At 53.3% G+C, this 17,032-nt stretch overlaps 1 protein-coding gene across 1 annotated transcript in view; it reads right to left on the bottom strand.

Annotated features, from left to right (window-relative positions):
• Positions 1-509: 509 nt before the first annotated feature.
• The window catches only part of LOC139415511 (protein eva-1 homolog C-like), a 186,082-nt gene continuing 169,559 nt past the window's right edge, over positions 510-17,032 (bottom strand). Inside the window, exon 8 of the mRNA XM_071163617.1 lies at positions 510-961. Within this exon, the coding sequence (XP_071019718.1) occupies positions 582-961 (380 nt within the window). The 3' untranslated portion in view covers positions 510-581. The remainder of the gene's footprint in view (positions 962-17,032) is intronic.

Below are 17,032 nucleotides of genomic sequence, written 5' to 3'. Positions count from 1 at the left end.
GGTTGGACTGAAAACCTACTACAGGACAGTAGATCTCCAGGAAGAGGGTTGGACTGAAAACCTACTACAGGACAGTAGATCTCCAGGAAGAGGGTTGGACTGAAAACCTACTACAGGACAGTAGATCTCCAGGAAGAGGGTTGGACTGAAAACCTACTACAGGACAGTTTGTCTCCAGGAAGAGGGTTGGACTGAAAAGCTACAGGACAGTAGGTCTCCAGGAAGAGGGTTGGACTGAAAACCAACAGGACAGTAGGTCTCCAGGAAGAGGGTTGGGCAGCCCTGGTCTAGAGTACCCACATGGACACAGACAGACTGACAGAGGGAGATACCCAGACAGAGGGTTCCAAACCTTCGCAGGTCCCCGTCAGGTCATGGGGCCCCATTCCCAAAACCCAGAGGTCCATTTGTGGTCCTACACATCCCATCTCAAGTACTGCGCTCCAACCTTCACAGCCCCCCCCCCTCCCCATTTCTAGATCTAGTAGAGGTTCCTTTACGGTCCTGCCTCAGTAGTAGCGGTTGAGGCTGCGCGTCCCGGGTTCATCTAGATCTAGTAGAGGTTCCTTTACGGTCCTGCCTCAGTAGTAGCGGTTGAGGCTGCGCGTCCCGGGTATGTCCGGCTGACCGTTCATCCAGATCTCTCGTATGATCCTCTCCCTCTCCTCCAGCCGCTGAGCACGCTCCAGCTCCTCCGCTGATGTGAACACATTCATGTTGAGAGTGCGCTCGAAACGGCGGTGGCGGCGGGCCGACAGGTCTGACGTGGTGTCCGAGTCAGAGTCTCTGGAGTCGGATGAGGAGTCGGAGGGCCGCGGACGCTTCTTGGTGGTGGTGCCGGGGCGACGGCGGGGTTGGCAGTCGGTGCGGCATGAGATCTGGACGACCAGAGCAAAGAGGGTAAAGAAGAGGCCCAGGCACACGCCACACAGGAAGTAGAGAGCTGCACGTTCTGGGTGGTCTGTAGACGGAGGAAGGGAGGGAGAGAGAGAGAGAGCGTGAGAGAGAGTGAGAGAGAGTGAGTGAGTGAGAGAGAGTGAGAGAGAGAGTGAGAGAACGTGAGAGAGCGAGAGAATGAGAGAGAAAGGGAGAGCGAGAGAGAGAGCGTGAGAGAGTGAGAGAATGTGAGAGAGAGAGTGAGATAACGTGAGAGAGCAAGGGAGAGTGAGAGAGAGAGAGTCAAAAGGCTCATAGTTCATAAGTAGTTAATTCATTTCAAGTACAGGTGTTGCCTTTGAAAGCAATAAATAATTGAACTCTGACTTGCTTAGCCTGTTTTGCTGCCTTACACAACTGCTCAGTGAAACATTTTTGAACACAGAGAGATTGGCTTGAAATGAAAGCATCTTCAATTCTGCTCCCATGACCACAGAGAATGTGACAGACAATAGTGGTTAAATCACCAGAGAAGATCACACAGGCTGATAGAGAGAGAGGGAGGGAGGGTGGTACCTAGCCCTCAGGCCTATGTACAGTACAGTGTGTGTTGTGTGTCCTGTATGGTAATCTGACTGTGTCCCCTGTATTGGAAAGGGGGATACCTAGTCAGTTGTCCAACTGAATGTATTCAACTGAAATGTGTCTTCCACATTTAACCCAACCCCTCTGAATCAGAGAGGTGAGGGGGACTGCCATAATCGACATCCCTGTCTTAGATGCCCGGGGAACAGTGGGTTAACTGCCTTGCTCAGTGGCAGAACAACATATTTTTACCTTGTCAGCTCAGGGATTCGATCCAGCACGGTGTCCCCTGTATGGTTATCTGACTGTGTCCCCTGTATGGTTATCTGACTGTGTCCCCTGTATGGTTATCTGACTGTGTCCCCTGTATGGTTATCTGACTGTGTCCCCTGTATGGTTATCTGACTGTGTCCCCTGTATGGTTATCTGACTGTGTCCCCTGTATGGTTATCTGACTGTGTCCCCTGTATGGTTATCTGACTGTGTCCCCTGTATGGTTATCTGACTGTGTATGTGGGTCTACTTCACCAGTAAGTGTGTTTATTTGGCCGTACGAGTAGGAGGTAAAGAAACAGGAAAGACTTCTCTCTCCCTCTTTCTCCTCCCTCTCCCTCTCCCTCTTTCTCCCCTCCCTATTTCTCCCCTCCCTATTTCTCCTCTCCCTCTTTCTCCCCTCCCTATTTCTCCCCTCCCTCTTTCTCCTCTCCCTCTTTCTCCTCTCCCTCTTTCTCCTCTCCCTCTTTCTCCCCTCCCTCTTTCTCCTCTCCCTCTTTCTCCCCTCCCTCTTTCTCCTCTCCCTCTTTCTCCCCTCCCTCTTTCTCCTCTCCCTCTTTTCTTTCTCCTCTCCCTCTTTCTCCCCTCCCTCTTTCTCCCCTCCCTCTTTCTCCTCTCCCTCTTTCTCCCCTCCCTCTTTCTCCTCTCCCTCTTTCTCCCCTCCCTCTTTCTCCTCTCCCTCTTTCTCCTCTCCCTCTCCTCTGTGTGTTTTAGCAGCTGGATGGAGCAGGTGACAGACAAGGACGGTTATACTGTGTGTGTGTGTGTGTGTGTGTGTGTGTGTGTGTGTGTGTGTGTGTGTGTGTGTGTGTGTGTGTGTGTATGTCTGTGTGGATATACACTGAGTATACAAAACATTAAGAACACCTGTTCTTTCCATGACGGAAACAGAATCATAAAACTGACTGTGTCCCCTGTATGGTTACAAGGTTGAAGAGGCCTACAGGTTAAAACCTGTCCATTGTGCCAATAGATGGTATGCACTCACATGAGATTTGCCGTGATGTTGACAGAGTGGCATGGGAGGTTTATTTCTTAGACTGGGTTAAGATGTCCATTTTGGGACACATCCTGAGTAGTGTGCCTTCGAATCAGTGGGTGTTTCGGCCTTTAATCGCTAAACACCCTCATCAAAGGTGGCCAGCTAAAGGGTGATCAAGCCTTAGCTTGTGTCCCATGCCCAATTAAGATGTCCCACGGGACTATGCAAGGCAGGGGCGTCCTCTTCCCTGAGCCAGCCCTACAGCTGACCGCATACCTCATATGCCCTCCTCAAGTTGGAGGGATCTGAATTGGGTTCTCAGGTGGGGGTGGGGGGTCATGAAGTTATAGCCCAGCAAGGGTCCTTCCGTTTGATCCAGATCCACTGGCTGCCTCTTTCAGCTGCTTGAGAAACTGCTCTGACGGTCTGCCGCAGAGCCTGTCCATGGATTCCAAGTTCTTTCAGCAACCTAATGGTGGAAGAAGCCACAAATCCTCTGCATCCCACTTCAACTGGCCAGACTTTTACATTCCAGCCACGCTGAGTTGCGTCTGCTGCCAACTCTGTGTAACGCAGTTTCTTACGCTCGTAGGCCTCTTCAACAGAGTTTTCCCACTGGACTGTGAGCTCTATGATGTACACAGCCTTTAGTGAAGGGGACCAGAGTACCATGTCTGGCCTAAGGTTGGTAGAAGCAATCTCAGGTGGAAAAATGAGTTGCTGGCCAATATCGACAAGCATCTTCCAGTCCCGAGCCATGGCTAGGTGTCCAGTTTCTGGCTTCGTAGGAGGATGCTTGGGCCTGTTCTGTCCCTCCCGGATGAATGTTGTTGTTTTGACAGGATTGCTTGTTTTTGGAGGTAATGAATTGGTTGCACTCCTCTTGGTCTCAAGTGCTGCAGCCAGGCTCTTGAGGACCTGATTGTGCCTCCAGGTGTAGCGGTCTTGTGAGAGGCTGGTCTTGCAACCTGTCATTATATGCCTGAGAGTCGCTGGAGCTGGGCAGAGGGGGCAGGTCGGGTCCTCGCCATACCATTGATGTAGTTTTTTTGGTGATTGAAGCACATCATAAACAGCTCTTATGATGAAGTTGATGTTGCTTGCCTCCATTTGCCAAAGCTCACTCCAGTTGATCTTTCTGCTCTCCAGGCCTTCCCACCGCGTCCATTGCCCTTGTTTAGCAAGAGAGACAGCCTTTGCACTTCTTGCAGTCTCCTCCTGTCTGCGCACCTCCTCGACCACCAGATTCCTGCGTTCAGATGTTGTTGCCTTATGGAACATTGGTTTGCTTGCTGCCAGGCCAAAGCCTCCTCTTCCATGCTGGATATTCCCCACAATGTCTTGGTGCCTCAGGGCTGATGTTGCTTGCTGCACAACCTTGGATGATGTCCATTTCCGTCCAGTTTGTAGGGGAGGTGCAGCCTTGCTAATGGTCTGGTCTTTGGAGTCCTTCAATGTCATCTGAAGTCTTACTTTAGAGCACTTGTACTCCTCCGTTAGACTTGTAAGAGGTAGTTCAAGGACCCCTAGTTCAAGGATGTTACTCAGGCATCGTGGGACACCCAGCCATTTCTTCACGTATGAGGTAATGGTTCGCTCCATCTTCTCCACTGTTGTTATTGGGACCTCATAGACAGTGAGTGGCCACGATACCCGGGGGAAAAGTCCAAACTGTAGGCACCAAACTGTAGCTTGAGCCTCCCAGGCAGCAGGGTCTTGTTGATGTTCTCAAGACCGTCGGCGATGTCCTGCCTTACTTGCTGCACTTGATCTTTATCCCGGAGGCTTTCGTTGTACCATCTACCCAGGCTCTTGACGGGTTGCTCAGACACCGTTGGTATCGGGTCATCTCCAATGCAGAACCTCACATCTTTAAGCTGTCCCTTGACTATGGAGATGCTTTGAGATTTGCTTGGCTTGATTTTCATCCGGGCCCACTTGATGGTACCCTGCAGTTTTGCAAGTAGCCGCCTGGTGCATGCTGCAGGGGTGGTCAGTGTAGTCATGTCATCCATGTATGCTCGGATAGGTGGGAGACGGAGCCCTTCCTTAGTTCTCCCACCGCCGACCACCCATTTCGATGCTCTGATGATGACTTCCATGGCCATAGTGAAGGCCATAGGTGAAATTGTACAGCCTGCCATTATGCCTACTTCCAAGCGCTACCATGTTGTTGTGAAGTCAGGTGTTGTGAAACACAATTGCAGGTCTTGGAAATAGGCCTTTACCAGTGTAGTGATGGGTTCTGGTACGTGGAAAATGTTGAAGGATTCCCAGAGGAGTTCATGGGGAACTGAGCCAAAGGCATTGGCCAGGTCGAGGAAGATGACATAGAGGTCTCTCTTGTCCTTCTTAGCTGTTTGGATCTGGTGCCAAATCATACTAGTATGTTCCAGGCAACCAGAGAAACCAGGAATGCCTGCTTTCTGTACAGATGTATCAATGTACTTGTTCCTTTCCAGGTAAGTGGACAGCCTCTGTGCTATTATACTGAAAAAGATCTTCCCTTCGACATTGAGAAGGGAGATTGGTCAGAATTGACTGATGTCTGTCGCATCCTTCTCTTTCGGGATTAGCACACCACCAGCCCTTCGCCATGCCTTTGGTATTATTTCCTTCTGCCACACTATCCTCATGAGCCTCCAAAGAAAGTGTAGAACATCCGGGGCGTTCTTGTATAGCTTGTATGGTACTCCATTAGGCCCAGGAGCCGAGGCCGCTCTTGCTCGTCGGACAACGTTCTCTACTTCCTTCCATTTTGCAGGGTCAGTGTCCAGATTGAATTCTGTTGGTTGAATAGGTGGGATGTCATGTGGGATGATTATCTGCTCATGCCTTTTCATGTCCTGGTGGACCTTTTCCTGATGTTCTTCCAGTTCTGGCTTTGGAGTTTTTAGGATTCCGCACTTTTCCTTTGCGAAGAGGTCTTTGACAAACTTTACTTTTTTTATAGAACCGTGTTCTTGAGTGTTCCTTCTTCCTACGAAGTTTCCTTAAGTTTTCCGCTCTTCGCAAGGTTGCCAGCCGACATTTAATGTCTGCTTGGAGTAGCATGAGACCTTCTCTCTCTGCATCAGATGCCTTCTTCCACTGCTTTCTCAGCTGCCTTCTCTCTCTGACAAGTATCTCGATCTCTTGCTGCCTCCTAGATTTGGCTGGCGCGGGTGGTGTAGACTGACATAGACTGACCAGGTGAATCAAGGTGAAAGCTATGATCCCTTATTGATGTCACTTGTTAAATCCACTTCAATCAGGGGAGGAGACAGGCTAAAGAAGGATTTTTAATCCTTGAGACATGGATTGTCTGTGTGTGTCATTCAGAGAGTGAATGGGCAAAAGAAAAACATGTGCCTCTGAATGGGGTATGGTAGTAGGTGCCAGGCGCACCGGTTTGAGTGTGTCAAGAACTGCAATGCTGCTGAATTTCCCGTGTGTATCCAGAATGGTCCACCACCCAAAGGACATCCGGCCAACTTGACACAACTGTGGGAAGCATTGGAGTCGACATGGGCCAGCATCCCTGTGGAACGCTTTTAACACCTTGTAGAGTTCATGCCCTGATGAATTTAGGCTGTTCTGATAGCAAAAGGGGGGGGTGGTTCAACTCAATATTAGGTAGGTGTTCCCAATGTTTGGTATACACAGTGTGTGTGTGTGTGTGTGTGTGTGTGTGTGTGAGAGAGAGAGAGAGAGAGAGAGAGAGAGAGAGAGAGAGGGGGGAAGTTACAGGGGGACCCATCTCTGCTCTAGATCTCCATTCCTCCAGTCAGTATTTAAGTCGTCTCAGTCACAGTGGAGAGGGAACCTCAGTGTAGATGAACACCTCAGAGGTCTCAGTCACAGTGGAGAGGGAACCTCAGTGTAGATAAACCCCTCTGGGGTTTCAGTCACAGTGGAGAGGGAACCTCAGTGTAGATGAACCCCTCAGGGGTCTCAGTCACAGTGGAGAGGGAACCTCAGTGTAGATAAACCCCTCTGGGGTCTCAGTCACAGTGGAGAGGGAACCTCAGTGTAGATGAACCCCTCAGGGGTCTCAGTCACAGTGGAGAGGGAACCTCAGTGTAGATAAACCCCTCTGGGGTCTCAGTCACAGTGGAGAGGGAACCTCAGTGTAGATAAACCCCTCTGGGGTCTCAGTCACAGTGGAGAGGGAACCTCAGTGTAGATGAACCCCTCTGGGGTCTCAGTCACAGTGGAGAGGGAACCTCAGTGTAGATAAACCCCTCTGGGGTCTCAGTCACAGTGGAGAGGGAACCTCAGTGTAGATGAACCCCTCTGGGGTCTCAGTCACAGTGGAGAGGGAACCTCAGTGTAGATGAACCCCTCAGGGGTCTCAGTCACAGTGGAGAGGGAACCTCAGTGTAGATAAACCCCTCTGGGGTCTCAGTCACAGTGGAGAGGGAACCTCAGTGTAGATGAACACCCCTCTGGGGTCTCAGTCACAGTGGAGAGGGAACCTCAGTGTAGATGAACCCCTCAGGGGTCTCAGTCACAGTGGAGAGGGAACCTCAGTGTAGATGAACCCCTCAGGGGTCTCAGTCACAGTGGAGAGGGAACCTCAGTGTAGATGAACCCCTCAGGGGTCTCAGTCACAGTGGAGAGGGAACCTCAGTGTAGATAAACCCCTCAGTGGGGGGTCTCAGTCACAGTGGAGAGGGAACCTCAGTGTAGATGAACCCCTCTGGGGTCTCAGTCACAGTGGAGAGGGAACCTCAGTGTAGATAAACCCCTCTGGGGTCTCAGTCACAGTGGAGAGGGAACCTCAGTGTAGATGAACCCCTCTGGGGTCTCAGTCACAGTGGAGAGGGAACCTCAGTGTAGATGAACCCCTCTGGGGTCTCAGTCACAGTGGAGAGGGAACCTCAGTGTAGATAAACCCCTCTGGGGTCTCAGTCACAGTGGAGAGGGAACCTCAGTGTAGATGAACCCCTCTGGGGTCTCAGTCACAGTGGAGAGGGAACCTCAGTGTAGATAAACCCCTCTGGGGTCTCAGTCACAGTGGAGAGGGAACCTCAGTGTAGATGAACCCCTCTGGGGTCTCAGTCACAGTGGAGAGGGAACCTCAGTGTAGATGAACCCCTCAGGGGTCTCAGTCACAGTGGAGAGGGAACCTCAGTGTAGATGAACCCCTCAGGGGTCTCAGTCACAGTGGAGAGGGAACCTCAGTGTAGATAAACCCCTCTGGGGTCTCAGTCACAGTGGAGAGGGAACCTCAGTGTAGATAAACCCCTCTGGGGTCTCAGTCACAGTGGAGAGGGAACCTCAGTGTAGATAAACCCCTCAGGGGTCTCAGTCACAGTGGAGAGGGAACCTCAGTGTAGATAAACCCCTCTGGGGTCTCAGTCACAGTGGAGAGGGAACCTCAGTGTAGATAAACCCCTCTGGGGTCTCAGTCACAGTGGAGAGGGAACCTCAGTGTAGATGAAACCCCTCTGGGGTCTCAGTCACAGTGGAGAGGGAACCTCAGTGTAGATAAACCCCTCTGGGGTCTCAGTCACAGTGGAGAGGGAACCTCAGTGTAGATGAACCCCTCTGGGGTCTCAGTCACAGTGGAGAGGGAACCTCAGTGTAGATAAACCCCTCTGGGGTCTCAGTCACAGTGGAGAGGGAACCTCAGTGTAGATGAACCCCTCAGGGGTCTCAGTCACAGTGGAGAGGGAACCTCAGTGTAGATGAACCCCTCAGGGGTCTCAGTCACAGTGGAGAGGGAACCTCAGTGTAGATAAACCCCTCTGGGGTCTCAGTCACAGTGGAGAGGGAACCTCAGTGTAGATAAACCCCTCTGGGGTCTCAGTCACAGTGGAGAGGGAACCTCAGTGTAGATGAACCCCTCTGGGGTCTCAGTCACAGTGGAGAGGGAACCTCAGTGTAGATGAACCCCTCTGGGGTCTCAGTCACAGTGGAGAGGGAACCTCAGTGTAGATGAACCCCTCTGGGGTCTCAGTCACAGTGGAGAGGGAACCTCAGTGTAGATAAACCCCTCTGGGGTCTCAGTCACAGTGGAGAGGGAACCTCAGTGTAGATAAACCCCTCTGGGGTCTCAGTCACAGTGGAGAGGGAACCTCAGTGTAGATGAACCCCTCTGGGGTCTCAGTCACAGTGGAGAGGGAACCTCAGTGTAGATGAACCCCTCTGGGGTCTCAGTCACAGTGGAGAGGGAACCTCTCCCCTCTGGGGTCTCAGTCACAGTGGAGAGGGAACCTCAGTGTAGATGAACCCCTCTGGGGTCTCAGTCACAGTGGAGAGGGAACCTCAGTGTAGATAAACCCCTCTGGGGTCTCAGTCACAGTGGAGAGGGAACCTCAGTGTAGATGAACCCCTCAGGGGTCTCAGTCACAGTGGAGAGGGAACCTCAGTGTAGATGAACCCCTCTGGGGTCTCAGTCACAGTGGAGAGGGAACCTCAGTGTAGATGAACCCCTCTGGGGTCTCAGTCACAGTGGAGAGGGAACCTCAGTGTAGATGAACCCCTCTGGGGTCTCAGTCACAGTGGAGAGGGAACCTCAGTGTAGATAAACCCCTCTGGGGTCTCAGTCACAGTGGAGAGGGAACCTCAGTGTAGATAAACCCCTCTGGGGTCTCAGTCACAGTGGAGAGGGAACCTCAGTGTAGATAAACCCCTCTGGGGTCTCAGTCACAGTGGAGAGGGAACCTCAGTGTAGATAAACCCCTCTGGGGTCTCAGTCACAGTGGAGAGGGAACCTCAGTGTAGATAAACCCCTCTGGGGTCTCAGTCACAGTGGAGAGGGAACCTCAGTGTAGATGAACCCCTCAGGGGTCTCAGTCACAGTGGAGAGGGAACCTCAGTGTAGATGAACCCCTCAGGGGTCTCAGTCACAGTGGAGAGGGAACCTCAGTGTAGATAAACCCCTCTGGGGTCTCAGTCACAGTGGAGAGGGAACCTCAGTGTAGATCTCAGTCACAGTGGAACCCCTCTGGGGTCTCAGTCACAGTGGAGAGGGAACCTCAGTGTAGATAAACCCCTCTGGGGTCTCAGTCACAGTGGAGAGGGAACCTCAGTGTAGATGAACACCTCAGAGGTCTCAGTCACAGTGGAGAGGGAACCTCAGTGTAGATAAACCCCTCTGGGGTCTCAGTCACAGTGGAGAGGGAACCTCAGTGTAGATAAACCCCTCTGGGGTCTCAGTCACAGTGGAGAGGGAACCTCAGTGTAGATGAACCCCTCAGGGGTCTCAGTCACAGTGGAGAGGGAACCTCAGTGTAGATGAAACCCCTCTGGGGTCTCAGTCACAGTGGAGAGGGAACCTCAGTGTAGATAAACCCCTCTGGGGTCTCAGTCACAGTGGAGAGGGAACCTCAGTGTAGATAAACCCCTCTGGGGTCTCAGTCACAGTGGAGAGGGAACCTCAGTGTAGATAAACCCCTCTGGGGTCTCAGTCACAGTGGAGAGGGAACCTCAGTGTAGATGAACCCCTCTGGGGTCTCAGTCACAGTGGAGAGGGAACCTCAGTGTAGATAAACCCCTCTGGGGTCTCAGTCACAGTGGAGAGGGAACCTCAGTGTAGATGAACCCCTCTGGGGTCTCAGTCACAGTGGAGAGGGAACCTCAGTGTAGATGAACCCCTCTGGGGTCTCAGTCACAGTGGAGAGGGAACCTCAGTGTAGATAAACCCCTCTGGGGTCTCAGTCACAGTGGAGAGGGAACCTCAGTGTAGATAAACCCCTCTGGGGTCTCAGTCACAGTGGAGAGGGAACCTCAGTGTAGATGAACCCCTCTGGGGTCTCAGTCACAGTGGAGAGGGAACCTCAGTGTAGATGAACCCCTCAGGGGTCTCAGTCACAGTGGAGAGGGAACCTCAGTGTAGATGAACCCCTCTGGGGTCTCAGTCACAGTGGAGAGGGAACCTCAGTGTAGATGAACCCCTCTGGGGTCTCAGTCACAGTGGAGAGGGAACCTCAGTGTAGATGAACCCCTCTGGGGTCTCAGTCACAGTGGAGAGGGAACCTCAGTGTAGATAGAACCCCTCTGGGGTCTCAGTCACAGTGGAGAGGGAACCTCAGTGTAGATCAGTCACAGTGGAGAGGGAACCTCAGTGTAGATAAACCCCTCAGGGGTCTCAGTCACAGTGGAGAGGGAACCTCAGTGTAGATGAACCCCTCTGGGGTCTCAGTCACAGTGGAGAGGGAACCTCAGTGTAGATGAACCCCTCTGGGGTCTCAGTCACAGTGGAGAGGGAACCTCAGTGTAGATGAACCCCTCTGGGGTCTCAGTCACAGTGGAGAGGGAACCTCAGTGTAGATGAACCCCTCAGGGGTCTCAGTCACAGTGGAGAGGGAACCTCAGTGTAGATAAACCCCTCTGGGGTCTCAGTCACAGTGGAGAGGGAACCTCAGTGTAGATAAACCCCTCTGGGGTCTCAGTCACAGTGGAGAGGGAACCTCAGTGTAGATGAACCCCTCTGGGGTCTCAGTCACAGTGGAGAGGGAACCTCAGTGTAGATGAACCCCTCTGGGGTCTCAGTCACAGTGGAGAGGGAACCTCAGTGTAGATAAACCCCTCTGGGGTCTCAGTCACAGTGGAGAGGGAACCTCAGTGTAGATAAACCCCTCTGGGGTCTCAGTCACAGTGGAGAGGGAACCTCAGTGTAGATGAACCCCTCTGGGGTCTCAGTCACAGTGGAGAGGGAACCTCAGTGTAGATGAACCCCTCTGGGGTCTCAGTCACAGTGGAGAGGGAACCTCAGTGTAGATGAACCCCTCTGGGGTCTCAGTCACAGTGGAGAGGGAACCTCAGTGTAGATGAACCCCTCTGGGGTCTCAGTCACAGTGGAGAGGGAACCTCAGTGTAGATGAACCCCTCAGGGGTCTCAGTCACAGTGGAGAGGGAACCTCAGTGTAGATAAACCCCTCTGGGGTCTCAGTCACAGTGGAGAGGGAACCTCAGTGTAGATAAACCCCTCTGGGGTCTCAGTCACAGTGGAGAGGGAACCTCAGTGTAGATGAACCCCTCTGGGGTCTCAGTCACAGTGGAGAGGGAACCTCAGTGTAGATGAACCCCTCAGGGGTCTCAGTCACAGTGGAGAGGGAACCTCAGTGTAGATGAACCCCTCAGGGGTCTCAGTCACAGTGGAGAGGGAACCTCAGTGTAGATAAACCCCTCTGGGGTCTCAGTCACAGTGGAGAGGGAACCTCAGTGTAGATGAACCCCTCTGGGGTCTCAGTCACAGTGGAGAGGGAACCTCAGTGTAGATAAACCCCTCTGGGGTCTCAGTCACAGTGGAGAGGGAACCTCAGTGTAGATGAACCCCTCTGGGGTCTCAGTCACAGTGGAGAGGGAACCTCAGTGTAGATGAACCCCTCTGGGGTCTCAGTCACAGTGGAGAGGGAACCTCAGTGTAGATGAACCCCTCTGGGGTCTCAGTCACAGTGGAGAGGGAACCTCAGTGTAGATGAACCCCTCTGGGGTCTCAGTCACAGTGGAGAGGGAACCTCAGTGTAGATAAACCCCTCTGGGGTCTCAGTCACAGTGGAGAGGGAACCTCAGTGTAGATGAACCCCTCTGGGGTCTCAGTCACAGTGGAGAGGGAACCTCAGTGTAGATAAACCCCTCTGGGGTCTCAGTCACAGTGGAGAGGGAACCTCAGTGTAGATGAACCCCTCAGTCACAGGGTCTCAGTCACAGTGGAGAGGGAACCTCAGTGTAGATAAACCCCTCTGGGGTCTCAGTCACAGTGGAGAGGGAACCTCAGTGTAGATAAACCCCTCTGGGGTCTCAGGGGTCTCAGTCACAGTGGAGAGGGAACCTCAGTGTAGATAAACCCCTCTGGGGTCTCAGTCACAGTGGAGAGGGAACCTCAGTGTAGATAAACCCCTCTGGGGTCTCAGTCACAGTGGAGAGGGAACCTCAGTGTAGATAAACCCCTCTGGGGTCTCAGTCACAGTGGAGAGGGAACCTCAGTGTAGATGAACCCCTCTGGGGTCTCAGTCACAGTGGAGAGGGAACCTCAGTGTAGATGAACCCCTCTGGGGTCTCAGTCACAGTGGAGAGGGAACCTCAGTGTAGATGAACCCCTCTGGGGTCTCAGTCACAGTGGAGAGGGAACCTCAGTGTAGATAAACCCCTCTGGGGTCTCAGTCACAGTGGAGAGGGAACCTCAGTGTAGATGAACCCCTCTGGGGTCTCAGTCACAGTGGAGAGGGAACCTCAGTGTAGATGAACCCCTCTGGGGTCTCAGTCACAGTGGAGAGGGAACCTCAGTGTAGATGAACCCCTCTGGGGTCTCAGTCACAGTGGAGAGGGAACCTCAGTGTAGATAAACCCCTCTGGGGTCTCAGTCACAGTGGAGAGGGAACCTCAGTGTAGATGAACCCCTCTGGGGTCTCAGTCACAGTGGAGAGGGAACCTCAGTGTAGATGAACCCCTCTGGGGTCTCAGTCACAGTGGAGAGGGAACCTCAGTGTAGATGAACCCCTCTGGGGTCTCAGTCACAGTGGAGAGGGAACCTCAGTGTAGATAAACCCCTCTGGGGTCTCAGTCACAGTGGAGAGGGAACCTCAGTGTAGATGAACCCCTCTGGGGTCTCAGTCACAGTGGAGAGGGAACCTCAGTGTAGATGAACCCCTCTGGGGTCTCAGTCACAGTGGAGAGGGAACCTCAGTGTAGATGAACCCCTCTGGGGTCTCAGTCACAGTGGAGAGGGAACCTCAGTGTAGATGAACCCCTCTGGGGTCTCAGTCACAGTGGAGAGGGAACCTCAGTGTAGATGAACCCCTCTGGGGTCTCAGTCACAGTGGAGAGGGAACCTCAGTGTAGATAAACCCCTCTGGGGTCTCAGTCACAGTGGAGAGGGAACCTCAGTGTAGATAAACCCCTCTGGGGTCTCAGTCACAGTGGAGAGGGAACCTCAGTGTAGATGAACCCCTCTGGGGTCTCAGTCACAGTGGAGAGGGAACCTCAGTGTAGATGAACCCCTCTGGGGTCTCAGTCACAGTGGAGAGGGAACCTCAGTGTAGATGAACCCCTCTGGGGTCTCAGTCACAGTGGAGAGGGAACCTCAGTGTAGATAAACCCCTCTGGGGTCTCAGTCACAGTGGAGAGGGAACCTCAGTGTAGATAAACCCCTCTGGGGTCTCAGTCACAGTGGAGAGGGAACCTCAGTGTAGATAAACCCCTCTGGGGTCTCAGTCACAGTGGAGAGGGAACCTCAGTGTAGATGAACCCCTCTGGGGTCTCAGTCACAGTGGAGAGGGAACCTCAGTGTAGGTCTCAGTCACAGTGGAGAGGGAACCTCAGTGTAGATGAACCCCTCTGGGGTCTCAGTCACAGTGGAGAGGGAACCTCAGTGTAGATAAACCCCTCTGGGGTCTCAGTCACAGTGGAGAGGGAACCTCAGTGTAGATGAACCCCTCAGGGGTCTCAGTCACAGTGGAGAGGGAACCTCAGTGTAGATGAACCCCTCTGGGGTCTCAGTCACAGTGGAGAGGGAACCTCAGTGTAGATGAACCCCTCAGGGGTCTCAGTCACAGTGGAGAGGGAACCTCAGTGTAGATGAACCCCTCTGGGGTCTCAGTCACAGTGGAGAGGGAACCTCAGTGTAGATGAACCCCTCTGGGGTCTCAGTCACAGTGGAGAGGGAACCTCAGTGTAGATAAACCCCTCTGGGGTCTCAGTCACAGTGGAGAGGGAACCTCAGTGTAGATGAACCCCTCTGGGGTCTCAGTCACAGTGGAGAGGGAACCTCAGTGTAGATAACCCCTCAGGGGTCTCAGTCACAGTGGAGAGGGAACCTCAGTGTAGATGAACCCCTCTGGGGTCTCAGTCACAGTGGAGAGGGAACCTCAGTGTAGATGAACCCCTCTGGGGTCTCAGTCACAGTGGAGAGGGAACCTCAGTGTAGATGAACCCCTCTGGGGTCTCAGTCACAGTGGAGAGGGAACCTCAGTGTAGATAAACCCCTCTGGGGTCTCAGTCACAGTGGAGAGGGAACCTCAGTGTAGATAAACCCCTCTGGGGTCTCAGTCACAGTGGAGAGGGAACCTCAGTGTAGATGAACCCCTCAGGGGTCTCAGTCACAGTGGAGAGGGAACCTCAGTGTAGATGAACCCCTCTGGGGTCTCAGTCACAGTGGAGAGGGAACCTCAGTGTAGATGAACCCCTCTGGGGTCTCAGTCACAGTGGAGAGGGAACCTCAGTGTAGATAAACCCCTCTGGGGTCTCAGTCACAGTGGAGAGGGAACCTCAGTGTAGATGAAACCCCTCAGGGGTCTCAGTCACAGTGGAGAGGGAACCTCAGTGTAGATAAACCCCTCTGGGGTCTCAGTCACAGTGGAGAGGGAACCTCAGTGTAGATAAACCCCTCTGGGGTCTCAGTCACAGTGGAGAGGGAACCTCAGTGTAGATGAACCCCTCTGGGGTCTCAGTCACAGTGGAGAGGGAACCTCAGTGTAGATGAACCCCTCTCAGGGGTCTCAGTCACAGTGGAGAGGGAACCTCAGTGTAGATGAACCCCTCTGGGGTCTCAGTCACAGTGGAGAGGGAACCTCAGTGTAGATGAACCCCTCTGGGGTCTCAGTCACAGTGGAGAGGGAACCTCAGTGTAGATAAACCCCTCTGGGGTCTCAGTCACAGTGGAGAGGGAACCTCAGTGTAGATGAACCCCTCTGGGGTCTCAGTCACAGTGGAGAGGGAACCTCAGTGTAGATGAACCCCTCTGGGGTCTCAGTCACAGTGGAGAGGGAACCTCAGTGTAGATGAACCCCTCTGGGGTCTCAGTCACAGTGGAGAGGGAACCTCAGTGTAGATGAACCCCTCTGGGGTCTCAGTCACAGTGGAGAGGGAACCTCAGTGTAGATGAACCCCTCTGGGGTCTCAGTCACAGTGGAGAGGGAACCTCAGTGTAGATGAACCCCTCTGGGGTCTCAGTCACAGTGGAGAGGGAACCTCAGTGTAGATGAACCCCTCTGGGGTCTCAGTCACAGTGGAGAGGGAACCTCAGTGTAGATGAACCCCTCTGGGGTCTCAGTCACAGTGGAGAGGGAACCTCAGTGTAGATGAACCCCTCTGGGGTCTCAGTCACAGTGGAGAGGGAACCTCAGTGTAGATGAACCCCTCTGGGGTCTCAGTCACAGTGGAGAGGGAACCTCAGTGTAGATAAACCCCTCTGGGGTCTCAGTCACAGTGGAGAGGGAACCTCAGTGTAGATGAACCCCTCTGGGGTCTCAGTCACAGTGGAGAGGGAACCTCAGTGTAGATGAACCCCTCTGGGGTCTCAGTCACAGTGGAGAGGGAACCTCAGTGTAGATGAACCCCTCTGGGGTCTCAGTCACAGTGGAGAGGGAACCTCAGTGTAGATAAACCCCTCTGGGGTCTCAGTCACAGTGGAGAGGGAACCTCAGTGTAGATAAACCCCTCTGGGGTCTCAGTCACAGTGGAGAGGGAACCTCAGTGTAGATGAACCCCTCTGGGGTCTCAGTCACAGTGGAGAGGGAACCTCAGTGTAGATGAACCCCTCTGGGGTCTCAGTCACAGTGGAGAGGGAACCTCAGTGTAGATGAACCCCTCTGGGGTCTCAGTCACAGTGGAGAGGGAACCTCAGTGTAGATGAACCCCTCAGGGGTCTCAGTCACAGTGGAGAGGGAACCTCAGTGTAGATGAACCCCTCAGGGGTCTCAGTCACAGTGGAGAGGGAACCTCAGTGTAGATGAACCCCTCTGGGGTCTCAGTCACAGTGGAGAGGGAACCTCAGTGTAGATGAACCCCTCTGGGGTCTCAGTCACAGTGGAGAGGGAACCTCAGTGTAGATGAACCCCTCTGGGGTCTCAGTCACAGTGGAGAGGGAACCTCAGTGTAGATCAGTGTAACCCCTCTGGGGTCTCAGTCACAGTGGAGAGGGAACCTCAGTGTAGATGAACCCCTCTGGGGTCTCAGTCACAGTGGAGAGGGAACCTCAGTGTAGATAAACCCCTCTGGGGTCTCAGTCACAGTGGAGAGGGAACCTCAGTGTAGATGAACCCCTCTGGGGTCTCAGTCACAGTGGAGAGGGAACCTCAGTGTAGATGAACCCCTCTGGGGTCTCAGTCACAGTGGAGAGGGAACCTCAGTGTAGATGAACCCCTCAGGGGTCTCAGTCACAGTGGAGAGGGAACCTCAGTGTAGATGAACCCCTCTGGGGTCTCAGTCACAGTGGAGAGGGAACCTCAGTGTAGATGAACCCCTCTGGGGTCTCAGTCACAGTGGAGAGGGAACCTCAGTGTAGATAAACCCCTCTGGGGTCTCAGTCACAGTGGAGAGGGAACCTCAGTGTAGATGAACCCCTCTGGGGTCTCAGTCACAGTGGAGAGGGAACCTCAGTGTAGA

Source organism: Oncorhynchus clarkii, chromosome 8 (assembly GCF_045791955.1).
Source record: "Oncorhynchus clarkii lewisi isolate Uvic-CL-2024 chromosome 8, UVic_Ocla_1.0, whole genome shotgun sequence".
Taxonomy (NCBI): domain Eukaryota; kingdom Metazoa; phylum Chordata; class Actinopteri; order Salmoniformes; family Salmonidae; genus Oncorhynchus; species Oncorhynchus clarkii.
This window is presented reverse-complemented; position numbering and strand designations above follow the sequence as displayed.